This window comes from Heterodontus francisci, chromosome 3 (genome assembly GCF_036365525.1).
Source record: "Heterodontus francisci isolate sHetFra1 chromosome 3, sHetFra1.hap1, whole genome shotgun sequence".
Taxonomy (NCBI): Eukaryota; Metazoa; Chordata; class Chondrichthyes; order Heterodontiformes; family Heterodontidae; genus Heterodontus; species Heterodontus francisci.
The window spans coordinates 76,550,625-76,564,663 of NC_090373.1; the positions used below are offsets into that span (position 1 = coordinate 76,550,625).

A 14,039-nucleotide genomic window follows, 5' to 3' on the forward strand; every position below is an offset into this window, starting at 1 on the left:
CCGCCACCTCACGCTTTTCCTGGAGGCTGTTTCCGTGCACTGATGGCAACCCGCCCAGCATTGGCAGAAAACCAAATGAGGTTGCTAATGAAGCAATTAGCAGGTATTATCCAAGAGCAATACAATTTTACCAATGGGGCATGGGACCCCCGCAGTGTCTGCAGCTCTTCAACTCACAGGAGGCAAGTGCACTGTGGGAGGTCAGAGTGCCATGAAAGTAACATGCAATCTGCGCATTTAAGGTGCAGATTGTCAAGTCTGAGGTCGTCTGCAGGCAGAGGCTTGCAATTGCATTATTATCTCCTGGAGACTGATGTCACAGATAGTGCTGGTGGTGAAGAAGTGGCTGTCGCTTCCTCCAGCTGTTGTGCGCTTCCATTTCGTTCTGCTCTTCCTCGTTCTACTCACCTCAGCAGCACTCTCACTGCAGAGACAGTGAAGGCTGCTAACGCCCTTGGAATCATGCTGCTGAATTGCCCTCCTGCCTTCTCAACTGGCCCGCTGACCCTAATTGGATGGCGATTCCGGAGCCACCCTTTTAATTGGACGCCTCTCGGAAGATTGTGCCAGCACTCCTGCTGCTGCGGCGATCGGGTTCATGATCTGAAAATGGTCCCACTGTCCATAAAAAAAAACTAACGTGGGACAATTCAGCCCAATATGTCAGTAATATCAATATGTATGCATTTGAATTAATTTTAACAGCATGCCAATTAAAATATAAGTAAACGATTTGGATTAAATACCGAATGCTACATTTTAAGATGTACTTGATTATTTTTAAAATCATTGTCATAACAATTTATAATTTTCTCCTGTTTTAGTATGTTCTTGTGTTGTGTAATTCCATTGGAACTCCCTTGGATTCAAAATATATTGATATTGGTGAGTGTACAAATTTGATTTATGGATGAAACTATGAAAATTATTGTTTCAGGTAGTGATTTATATTCAGAATGTGAAAATGAGTTGCAGTTTGTTTGATCTTGGTCAGTTTCTTCATGTGTGACGTATTCAGATTTCCTTATATTTGCATCAAAGTGGTCATTGTGACAAAGTGTACTCCTTTGTTGAATTTTTAAAAGCATTCAGTTCTGTTACTGCAGCGTAGATTTACTAACATCATACCTAGACTCCAAAGGTTAAATTACGAGGAGAGATGACACAAACCCGGGTTGTATTCTCTGGAATTTAGAAGGTTAAGGGGTGATATGATGAGGAGCAGATAGGGTGCATTGGCAGAAACTATTTCCGCTAGTTGGGCAGTCTACGAGTAGGGAGCATAGTCTAAATATTAGAGCCAGACCTTTCAGGAGTGAAATTAGGAAACATTTCTTCATGCAAAGAGTGGTAGAAGTTTAGAAGGCTCTTCCACAAACGGCACAGTGATGCAGTGGTTAGCACCGCAGCCTCACAGCTTCAGCGACCCGGGTTCAATTCTGGGTACTACCTGTGTGGAGTTTGCAAGTTCTCCCTGTGACTATGTGGGTTCTCGCCGGGTGCTCTGGTTTCCTCCCACAGCCAAAGACTTGCAGGTTGATAGATAAATTGGCCATTATAAATTGCCCCTAGTATAGGTAGGTGGTAGGGGAATTGAGGGAAGGTGGGGATGTGGTAGGAATATGGGATTATTGTAGGATTAGTATAAATGGGTGGTTGACGGTCGGCACAGACTAGGTGGGCCGAAGGGCCTGTTTCAGTGCTGTATCTCTAAATAAATAAAAAAATAAATAGATCAATTGTCAATATTAAAACTGCGATTGACAGGTTTTTGTTTGCCAAAGATACTGAGGGATATGGAGCAAAGGTGGGTATATGGAATTAGGCCACATATTAATCATGATCTTATTGAATGGTGGGTGGAACTGGCTCAAAGGACTAAATTGCCTACTCCTGTTCCTATGTTCCTACTGGAAATGGTACATATGGGTTAATCATGATTTTTAGTGAGGAAGATGCTGAATTGGAGAGAAAATGCACATTATCACTGATTAAACTCAATTAATATGTGTTGGGCTGGTGACCTCTGTGAAACAAAAGTGTTCTGCTATATTAATGCAAACTGGCTGCGAGGTATTCTGTTCCAGTTATTAGGTATATCATATGGAAGAACAAATAGCTCTGCCAGTGTAAAACGCATTCATAAAATTCCATTTGATATTGGTAATGGAAATTCATTCTTTTGTCTCAGTGTAACTTCACATCCCACACTGTACAGATTGAAGAATCAAGCCTGAGGTAGTGGATTTGACTGACTAAGATGTTTGAAAAGGAGACCATGTCATTGTTTGGCTGTCTCCCTCTTTGACAAATCACTTGATGGTGAGTGGTTTATAGGTAGATATTATATTGGGCTTCATGTGTTGTTGAGTAGACAGTCAACAGTACCCCAGTGGTTAAGATTCTGGACTAGCAACCCAAAGGTTGTGAGTTCAGATCCCACCATAATAAGCTGTTACCCTGAATTCATTGTGTGCCACAACCCAAAAATGGGCGTGGATATTGCTGAATTATTGTAAAACCCATGCAGTTCACTAATGTCCTTCAGGAAAGAAAATCTGTCATCACTACCTGCAATAGCCTACTGTGACTCCAAACCCACATTGTGTGCATTAACTTAATGCCCTCAGTGCAAATGGAGGTATACTGCTTTCTGTTGCTGCCCACATCCCAAGAACCTTTTTAAAAAAAAAAGTCGAGTTTTGCAGGCCACAGCTGCAGAGCTATTTATTTTTAAATTGAGTTAGACCAGATTGAGGTTACAGCAAGTAATTTCTGCTTAAAGCCTGGCAATCCTGAATTCCTGGATGAAGGCTTCTGTGGGAAACTGTGTTCCCCTATGAGGTTGTCGTGAGAGAAAGCAGCTTCTGAGGCATACAAATCAGCTTCTCCACTGGTACTGCGAACACGATTGTGGTTACCAATGATCAGTGGAAGAACAGGTCTTATGGAACAGGTCTTATGGAATCAGGAATAAATTCCTGAGATAGTCAACAAAATATTCAGTCCCTCGGAGATGCTGCCTTGTCTGCTTTGAAATCTAGTTGATCTTGATCTCTTTAGCTGGGCCTCCAAAACCTGCAGTTCTTTCAGTGCCGCCACATTGAGTTCACTGGCATGCCTGGATCCCGAATGGTTTTTAAGAGAGGTTTGTAGATGTTCCTGCAGCTGACACTTTCTACAGGCTGCTCTTCAACTGGTTAACCCCCCCCCCCCCACCCCCCACCTTCTTGGATATTGGTGGACAGCAGGACTGTGGATTCCACCGTTATTCTAGCCATTTTAAAAAATTCATTCCTGGGATGTGGGCGTCGCTGGCCAGGCCAGCATTTATTGCCCATCCCTAATTGCCCTTGAGAAGGTGGTGATGAGCAGCCTTCTTGAACCACTGCAGTCCATGGGAGGTAGGTACACCCACAGTGCTGTTAGGAAGGTCCAGGATTTTGACCCAGCGACAGTGAAGGAACGGCGATATAGTTCCAAGTCAGGATGGTGCGTGACTTGGAGGGGAACTTGCAGGTGGTGGTGTTCCCATGCATTTGATGCCCTTGCTCTTCTTGTTGGTAGAGGTCGCGGGTTTGGAAGGTGCTGTCTATGGAGCCTTGGAGCTTTGCTGCAGTGCATCTTGTAGATGGTACACACTGCTGCCGCTGTGCGTCGGTGGTGGAGGGAATGAATGTTTGTGGATGGGGTGCCAATCAAGTGGGCTGCTTTGTACTGGATGGCATCGAGTTTCTTGAGTGTTGTTGGAGAGCATTCCATCACACTCCTGACTTGTGCCTTGCAGATGGTGGACAGGCTTTGGGGAGTCAAGAGGTGAGTTACTCACCGCAGGATTCCTCGCCTCTGACCTGCTCTTGAGGCCCTGGTATTTATATGCCTGGTCCAGTTCAGTTTCTGGTCAATGGTTGCCCCTAGGATGTTGATAGTGGGGGATTCAGTGATGGCAATGTCATTGAACGTCAAGGGGAGATGATTAGATTCTCTTTTGTTGGAGATGGTCATTGCCTGGCACTTGTGTGGCGCGAATGTTACTTGCTGCTTATCAGCCCAAGCCCGGATATTGTCCAGGAATTGCTGCATTTCTACATGGACTGCTTCAGTATCTGAGGAGTTTCGAATGGTGCTGAACACTCTGCAATCATCAGCGAACATCCCCACTTCTGACCTTATGATTGAAGGAAGATCATTGATGAAGCAGCTAAAGATGGTTGGGCCTAGGACACTACCCTGAGGAACTCCTGCAGTGATGTCCTGGAGCTGAGATGATTGACCTCCAACAACCACAACCATCTTCCTTTGCGCTAGGTATGACTCCAACCAGCAGAGAGTTTTCCCCCTGATTCCCATTGACTTCAGTTTTGCTAGGGCTCCTTGATGCCATACTCGGTCAAACGCTGCCTTGATGTCAAGGGCAGTCACTCTCACCTCACCTCTTGAGTTCAGCTCTTTTGTCCGTGAATGAACCAAGGCTGTAATGAGGTCAGGAGCTGAATGGCCCTGGCAGAACCCAAACTGAGCATCACTGAGCAGGTTATTGCTAAGCAAGTGCCGCTTGATGGCTCTGATGATGACACCTTCCATCACTTTACTGATGATTGTGAGTAGGCTGATGGGATGTTAATTGGCCGGGTTGGACTTGTCCTGCTGTTTGTGTACAGGACGTACCTGGGCAATTTTCCACATTGCAGGGTAGATGCCAGTGGTGTAGCTGTACTGGAACAACTTTGCTAGGAGTGTGGCAAGGTCTTCAGTACCATTGCCACAATATTGTCAGGGCCCATAGCCTTGGCAGTATCCAGTGCCTTCGGTCGTTTCTTGATATCATGTGGAGTGTATCGAATTGGCTGAAGTTTGGCATCTGTGATGCTGGGGACGTCAGGAGGAGGCCGAGATGGATCATCAACTCGGCACTTCTGGCTCAAGATTGTTGCAAATGCTTCAGCCTTATCTTTCGCACTGATGTGCTGGGCTCCCCCATCATTGAGGATGGGGATATTTGTGGAACCACCTCTTCCAGTTAGTTGTTTAATTGTCCACCACCATTCACGGCTGGATGTGGCAGGACTGCAGAGCTTGGATCTGATCCACTGGTGTTGTACATCTTAGGAAAAGCCATAATCAAATGAGCTGTTAACTTTGGTGTCTTGAACAACATTCTGCTTTCTGGACCATAAAGATCTACCATTGAGTATTTTCAGTGATGCAGTAACGTTTTATAGAATTTGTTCATCTTTATACTTTGTTGCTTGACCAGAAAACCGCAAAATTATCAATGCACTGTTGACGTTCGACTACTTATCTGATATTTTGTTTCGGTTCGAGTGACAAATTTAAAAATCTTTGCCAGCATAAGTAACAAGAGTTATCTGAACTTTATACATACAAAGCAAGAGAAACCTCATAACTGGATGTGTCTTTCAATTGGAAATTAAGTTATTTGTAGGGTGTTGATTGTGCATTACCATGTTAAAGTAGGTGACGAGAAAAAAAACATACTACAGAGGGTTCTAGGATGTTTCATGTGCTGCATATGTGTCAGAAAATGCACTTTTTCCCAGAATGTTTTAATTAAGTGAGGGAGGATGCTGAGCGCACTGTCGTAGAAATGTGTAGAGGAGTTTCTTTTTTCTAATTTCTAAAAAGTGAACAATTTAGATATTATACATTCTTAATATTGGTGAGGCAGCAATTGGATTGACACTATTTTCCTTCGTGAGTTATTACTATTATTTCCAATCATGTATATTTGAGAAATTAAATGTCAAACTGTTGGGGATTTGAATGTTTGGATTTAACCTCGAGAAACCCAAATACGTATTTCTGTATTAGGACAGTCTCATTTGTTCTGTTGTAAACTTAATGGCATTATTTCAACTGCCTTTAAAGGCAGCTGAGGATTTTCTGTGATGCTAATTGTTGCTGTTAGAGCACTACTTAGTTATAGATATTTCATTCATAAATACTTTTAACTTGATTGAAGGTAAATATGGTAGGTTGAGGTTGTTTTTAATCTTGAGTTCTGAATGAGTTCTGCTGTCTCTCTAGGCTATGTTCTAACAGTGAAACCTTTCATCAGTATGTTACAGATGCAGCCAAATATTCTTTTTTTCTGTCTCAATGACATCCTGCAAAATTCTTTTTCAATGTGGTAAGCCTTCCGTACACAAAAGCACTAGGATGTTGAGAAAATTTGATGTGTTTAGCTGACATAATGCTGGAAATTAAATGGTGTAAGATTTTGGACTTCTCAACCACTGTACTTTGAAGTCTAGCCAACTTCTCCATTCAGACACACTCTGTGTCCAGCTAGCTGAAAAATATCTAACAATAAATTTTTAAAGTTCGCAAGCATTCTATAATAATTGATGACACATAAAAAATCTTATATTTCCTCCATTCAGTTAACTTAATTCTACATTGGTAGTTTTAAACTGTTAACTTAACAGCATGAGCACTTTGACTTTACTATTGATCTTTTTCCTATGGTGAAAGATTTGTACACAAATGACACTTTTTATATTGAGAATATTACATTCTTAATTTCATAAAATGCTGTTAACTTTTTATGTGGGTTTATTATTTTATATATTTTTGGATTTTCCATAAAAAGAAACTAATTTTAATTATATGATAATTAACACTTCATTTTAATTCATATTTCTTAAAACTGTAAATATACAAAAAGCATAAAATAAAGTCAGTGAACAACAAAAATACTGTCAAAATTTAAAACAGCTCCCAAAGCACACAGACATTAAATTCTCCCACCCCTGAATTTCCTAAAGTACCTCTATAAAATGAAGCAAATTTAGGGACTTTTCATTGCTGATATTCCTCATAATTTTCTCTCACAAGTTTCTTATCAGTTTCATTATTACTATATGTATCAGTTTTTCAAAAACTGTATTTATAGCATTTCTAATAATCACATATTTGTAGGAATAATTCTAACTTTTCAGCATCCCAATTTGCATTTGTGGCCAAGAAGTCTTTATAGTCTGGCCGGTAAAGGTAATGGCCGGAATCGAGCTGGATGATGGCGTGGGGGTGGCGTAAAATTGAGCGGGCGGCTCCAGGAGGCCTTCCCGGCCCGCTCCCGCCTGCGCCCCACTTTACGTGGGCTGGGTGGGGGGGCAAGAAACGGGCTGCCTGCCCCAGGCCAATCAAGGCCCTTAAGTGGCCGTATAAGTGGGCGTCCAGGAGATGTGAAAAACTGCCCGGTGATACTTGGTGGCCTCTCAGTGCACCGGGGTGGGGTGGGGGGGGGCTGACAAACGGGCACAGGGTGCCCGATTAACGGCCGGCCCCGCTTCCCCAACCATCCTCAGGACCCAGGACGCCCACTCCCCACTTCCCCACCACAGGACCACCCTTGCCTCGCCGGGACATGACCGATCACACCGTCAAGGCAAACCAAACTTACCTGTGGTCCTGGCTCCATGTCCTTGGCTGGGCTACAGTCCCAGCAGTGGCCACCGCTCCCGGTGGCGCTGCTGGGACTAAGAGCTGCCGGCCCGATGATTGGCCGGCTGCTCGGTGAGGCGGAACATCCTCCCTCAAGCAGGTGGAAGTCCCGCCTCGGAACAATTAAAACAAGGAGACCCATAAAATGCAGGTCGGATCCCCGGGCCTGGCAGAAGCGGGTTCGCCACCAACTTTTATGTCAGTGGCCAGCTCCCATCCGCCTGACATAAAATCCAGTCCAATGTGACAGGATGAATCGGGATCTTGTGTAAGATTGTTTGCTTGTACATTATTGTACCCATAAGAATTGCTAAGTAAATCCTATTTTTAAAGTTAATTCAGCATGAAAACAAACTTGTAACAGTTTTATATCAAATTTGTAGTGACACTTACAAGATACCTCTATATTTAATAGGCTCTAGATTAATTGAAAAAATCTACCAAACATCTTCATGCATTAAAGATGTAAAATACGGCTTCTGATAAAGTATGAATGATCGAAAGAAATTGCTTTACTGCAATTGGTATGTAATTGTGATGAATGTCTTGTATCAAGTGTTGGAGAATGTAATACCTATGCTAACATGATTACCTGAAACATATATTGTTTTCTGTAAAAGTGACCCTTAAATGTGCATTTAAGATTGCAGAAAGAAGTTACACTCCTTCATTATTAGAAATGTCATAATTTTTAGATGTTAGAAAATATAGTAAAAGATAAATGCACAAAAAGTATCCCATGAGTTTATTTGAGGAAATAACAGGAAAAAAAGCTTGTCTGCTGGATTATTTACTGACTTGCAAGTTCATCTCAGTAGAATGGCGACACTCACTGTGAAGTACTGCATCAGGGCTTGAAGCCACGTCCTAAGGAACTTAACAGCAGGCATGACCTGGCTGCCTCCAGACCAGCAGAAGATCAGGAGCCTGAGGCAGGTCCTACTGGGGGCCCTGCTTACAGAGTTCTAGAACTACTTTGATCCCAGGAGTCTCTCACTAACATCAGTTTCTAGTCATCTGCCTGGTTCCTTTCAGAGGCTTGCACTGAGAAGAAACATGTGAATCGGCAGGAAAGGGGCAATGCTTACTCAGTAATCATAGTTCTTACCCACAAGGCTTATCCTTATCAGGCGTAGTTGTATTGTTGACCAATAAACCTTTTTGTTACAGTAAATACATTGGTCAATTTTTTTTTGATTTGGGAGTTGAAGTAAGAAATATGCTAGGGAACCAACAGGTTGATCCTGACCATGGTGTGGATTTTGTTGGATTGCAGAGAATGGGAAAGATGGTGGGAATTGATGAGCTGCAAAGGCTGGTGAGTGCTCAAGAAAATGTTTGATCGATCAAAATTTGATTCGCCCTTGCAGATGACAATCTGGTTGGTCGCTCCTGGACCTCTTCACTTCAGAATCTTCTCTGAGCATGGATGCATGCTGCATCCACATGTAGCATGTGGATGCTACATTCCATGATGACATTGTGAAGAAGGCAACAAATGGCAATAATCTTTGAGACTTTTCCAGGACTGGAGGACCCTGCCTGATCGGTCCAGGCAGGAGAAGTAACATTTTAGCATGATTGCAGTTTTCTTGATGTATACTCGAGTGGAGGAGCTAACCTTATTATACTTCTGCTGTGCTGATGTTGCTGGATGACGGCGAGTAGTCTTGGTCCTCCAGTACCCAGCATTTCATGCTCCAGCTGCCAGTAAAAACAGGGATGCAATAGACTCTCTCAAAATAAAGGCATCATATGAACTGGCAGAAGATATCATGTGAACTGGCAGGGAATCTGCCATTCACCTGCATAACATTTTGGCATTGGTTGGTTTGAGAAATGCAACGCATGTGAGAAAAACGTAGGGTACAGGCCTACTGCTCCATAGGGCAGTTAATGAAATGATTGGTTCTGGTGAACAATGCATTGGTTACTTGCTGAATGCACCAGTGCACTGACAACAGACTGATGCTGGGAATGTAACCAGTGCCCTCACGGACATTCTACCCTCCCCTTCCCTATACAAGAACCATTGCTATGGTGACCTTGACTCCCACTGGTACTCCATGCTTTCTTGCAAAAGGTCACAAAGCACCTGACTTAGCTCCCTGCAGAACCTGAGTCTGCAAAATCACCGACCGGAATTATTTTACCCCCCAAATGAGCGGGGGGGGGGGGTTGCTGTTCCTGACCCCCTCCCACCCCCATTGTAAATTTACACGGGGCGGCGGCACCTGCGAGAAACAGCCCGCTCGCCCCAGGCCAATTAAGGCCCTTAAGTGGCCAATTAACTGGCACTTAAGGGCCTCTGCCAGCCACGGCGGTTACTTTACCCTTGGCTGGCAGGTGGCTGAGGCATCGAAAAGCCTGCCTGATTTCACCAGGTGACCGCCTTGTGGTCTGGCAGGGGGCTGTCCTGATTGGGCACCCTGTGCCTCACGGAAGGCCGCCCCTAAAGCCCCTACCGCCCCAATGGACAACACTCCCCCCGCCCCCCTAACCGGCCCCCCTTTGCCTCGCTGGGGCCCAACCAATTGTCCTCGTTGAGGCCAAAAAATGTACCTTTATTCCAGAGCCATTCTTCATCTTCCTTCCGATGGCTGGGTATAGTCCCAGCAGCTCCTAGTGGTGCTGCTGGGACTAAGAGCTGCGGCCTGCTGATTGGCTGGCAGTTCCACTAGGTGGGACTTCCTGCCTCAAGGAGGTGCAAGTCCCACCCAAGACCAATTAAGGATCTGGGGAGTGTAAAATCCTGGTCTGGCTCCCTGGGCCTGGCATAAGCAGGTTTGCCACCGACTTTTCGGCAGGTGGACGGGGCCCCCTGCCCAATGAAAAATTCCGGACACTGCTTCTCTGGTGGTTGTAAAAAAAAAAAAGGTTTTTTATGGTCAATTATATTCTGCTGATGGGTTAACAGCACAAAGGTGCCTCCTCTTTTGGTGATGCGTGGCATCCAAAAAGCTGTCCTGCTTGTCCTCCTTTTATTCCTCTAATTCCCACATGTCCCAAAATAAGCTGGCCAGCTGAGCAACCCTTGAGCAGAAGTAAAGTTACCTCCTCAGATAATTACACAGAATGGTTAACAAATGAATTGAAGTGATTTAGCAATGACAGCCTGTCTTTTTTTAAAAATCGTTCGGGATGTGGACATTGCTAGCAAAGCTGGTATGTTGCCCAACGCTGATTGCCCTTCCAGGTGATGGTGGGTTTTCTTCTTGAACTGATGCAGTCCATGGAATAGAGGGGAAGAGGGTAAATCATAAAAGGGTTTCCTTTTATTGTGAACATATATGAGATGCTTTTTAAATGCAAGTTTGTTCATTCACTTTTTTTTTGTCTTTCTCCCTGATTCCTTCTTATTAACAGTGCCATCAATCCATAATCTCTTCAAAACATTTGTAGTCAACTATCTGAAAATTCATGCTTGCCCTCAGGATTTATCAATGCATTTACCTTTTCTCACATGTAACCTTCACACACTGTTTATCAGTATTACAGTAATTCCTACTTTTTTTTGATAATTTTTTTATTTCTTGTTCTGAGATATTGCCTCTCTGCTCACAGTCATTTATTGTGTAATTATATGTTCATATTTTCCCATTTTCCATCTCCTGCTGATTAGAGTCATAGTCATTATGGCACAGGAAAAAGCCATTTGGCCCATCGAGTCCATGCTGGTTCTTTGTAGAGCAATCCATCAGTCCCATGCCCCTGCCCTAACCCCATAGCCCTGTAAGTTTATTTCCCTCAATCATTCTCCCTCAGCTGATACATCAGTACTTCTCCATGTTGAGCACCACTTGGGAAGAAGCACTCTGGTAGCAGGGGCACAGAATGTACTCTGGGTGGGGAACTTCAGTGCTCACCAAGAGTGGCTTGGTAGCAACACCACTGACCAAGTTGGCCAAGTCCTGAAGGACATAGACACCAGATGAGCCTACGAAAGGTAGTGAGAGAATTGGCACAAGACAAAAATCTATTTGACCTTGTCCTCACCAATCTACCTGTTGTACATGCATCTGTCCATGACAGTATAGGTAGAAGTGACCACACACAGTCCTTGTGGAGACAAAATCCTGTCTTCACACTTAGGACACCCTCCATCATGTTGTGTGGCACTACCACTGTGCTAAATGGGGTAGATTCAGAACGGATATAGCAGCTCAAAACTGGACATCTACGAGGTGCTGTGGGCCATCAGCAGCAGCAGAATTGTATTCCACCACAATCTGCAACCTCATAGTCCAGTATATCCCTCACTTTACCATTACCCCATAAATCTTGGGGATCAACCCTGGTTCAATGAGGATTGTTGAAGAGGAGCAGCACCAAGTGTACCTAAAAATAAGGTACGAACCTGGTGAAGCTACAACACAGGACTACGTGCATGATAAACAGTGGAAGCAGCATGCTGTAGACAGAGCTAGGCAATGCCACAATCAACGCATCAAGCTCTGCCATTCTGCCACATCCAGTCATGAATGGTGGTGGACAATTAAACAACTAATTGGAGGGGGAGGCTTCAAGAACATTTCCATCTTCAATAATGGTGGATCCCAGCACATGAGCACAAAAGACAAAACTGAAGTGTTCGCAACCATCTTCAGCCAGAAGTGCCAAGTGGATAATCTTCGCCTCTTTGAGGTCCCCACTATCACAGATGCAAGCCTTTAAAAAAATTTGATTCATTTTACCTGATATTAAGAAATGGCTGAGTGAACTGAATGCAGCAAAGGCTATCGAGCCCAACAACATCCCAGCTGTGGTGCTGAAGATTTATGCTCCAGAACTAGCTGCACATCGAGCAAAGCTGTTCTAGTAAAGCTACAACACTGGCATCTACCTGACAAAGCGGAAAGTTGCCCAGGTATATCCTGTCCACAAAAAGCAGGACAAATCCAATTTGACCAATTACTGCCCTACTGTCTACTCTCAATCATCAGCAAAGTGATGGAAGGTGTCATCAATAGTGCTATCAAGCAGCTTGTACTCGCCAGTAATGTGATCACTGATGCTCAGTTTGGCTCTCTCCAGGACCACTCGGCTCCAGACATGTACAAAAGAGCAAAATGGCAGAGGTGAGGTGAGAGTGACTTCCTTTTACATCAAGGCAGCATTTGACTGAATGTGGCATCAATGAGTCCTAGTAAAATTGAAGTCAGTGGGAATCAGGGAGAAAGTACTCCACTAACTGGAATCATACCTAGCAAGAAGGAAAGATGGTTGTGGTTTTTGGAGGTCAATCATCTCAGCCCCAGGATATCGCTACAGGAGTTCTATGGGGCAGTTTTCTAGATCCAGCCATCTTCAACTGCTTCATCAGTGACTTTCCCTGCATCACAAGGTCAGAAGTGGGGGTGTTCATTGATGATTATGCAATGTTCAGTACCATTCGCAACTCCCCAGATACTGAAGCAGTCTGTGCTAGCATGCAGCAAGACCTGGACAAAATTCAGGATTGGGCTGATAAGTGGCAAGCAACATTCATGCCACACAAGTGCCAAGCAATCACCATCTCCAACAAGAGAGAATATAACCACCTCCTTTTGACATTCAATGGCATTTCCAATACCGAACCCCCACCATTGACTAGAAACTTAACTGGACCAGTACTGTGGCTTCAAGAGCATGTCAGAGGCTGTGTAGTCTTTGGCAAGTGACTCACTTTCTGATTCCCCAAGGGCTTTCCACTTTCTGCAAGACACAATTCAGGAGTGTGATGGAATACTCTTCACTTACCTGGATGAGTGCAGCTCCAACAACATTCAAGAAGCTCGACACCGTCCAGGGCAAAGCAGCCCACTTAATTGCCACACCATCCATCACCTTAAATGTTCACTCCCTCCACCACCAGTGCAGTGTGGCTGCAGGGTGTACCATCTACAAAGTGCACTTCAGCAACTCACCAAGACTTCTTCACTAGTACCTCTCAAACCTGCAGCCTTTACCACCTAGAAGAACAAATGCAGCAGGCGCATGAGAATACGATCACTTGCAATTTCCACTCAAACACACACTATCCTGACTTGGAAATATATCACTGTTCCTTCATCATTGCTGGGTCAAAATCCCGGAACTCCCGATCCAACAGCACTGTGCCTACACCGCATGGACTGCAGTGGTGCAAGAAGAAGGCTCACCAACACTTTTTCAAGGCAGTTAGGAATCAAATGCAGGCTTTGTCGGTGAAGCCTCACATCCCATAAATGTATTAAAAAATTAATTTAATGATTCTTCTATCCCTTGCCTCGTGGTTTCTAGTTTAAATATTTTATCACTTGAGGTGAATTTAATATTCTCCTATTCTCTCACATATATTTAGCTTTATCCATTTCCGAGAAACAGCCTAAATGCTATCTTGGTCTAATGATTTGAACAGATTTCCACACACCAATTTTCAGGTCAACAGCATCGGTAAAAATGTGCTACTGTTCCTCTTTTTCCTTTTACTGTTCCTTTACAAAAAGATGCAAACAGTTCAAGTGTGTATTTTATTCCATTACATTTTTAAATGAAATAAGTTCCTTAATACTGGGAAAGTTAGACTGCAAACCTTTTCAAAATATTCGCGT

General features: G+C 43.9%; 1 protein-coding gene across 4 annotated transcripts in view; it reads left to right on the forward strand.

The window, feature by feature from the left end:
- The window catches only part of wdr35 (WD repeat domain 35), a 214,990-nt gene that overhangs the window by 64,052 nt on the left and 136,899 nt on the right, over positions 1 to 14,039 (forward strand). For all 4 annotated transcript variants that reach the window (XM_068023557.1, XM_068023567.1, XM_068023572.1 and 1 more), the window contains exon 11: positions 825 to 885. In XM_068023557.1, coding sequence (XP_067879658.1) covers positions 825 to 885 — 61 coding nt within the window. The remainder of the gene's footprint in view (positions 1 to 824; positions 886 to 14,039) is intronic.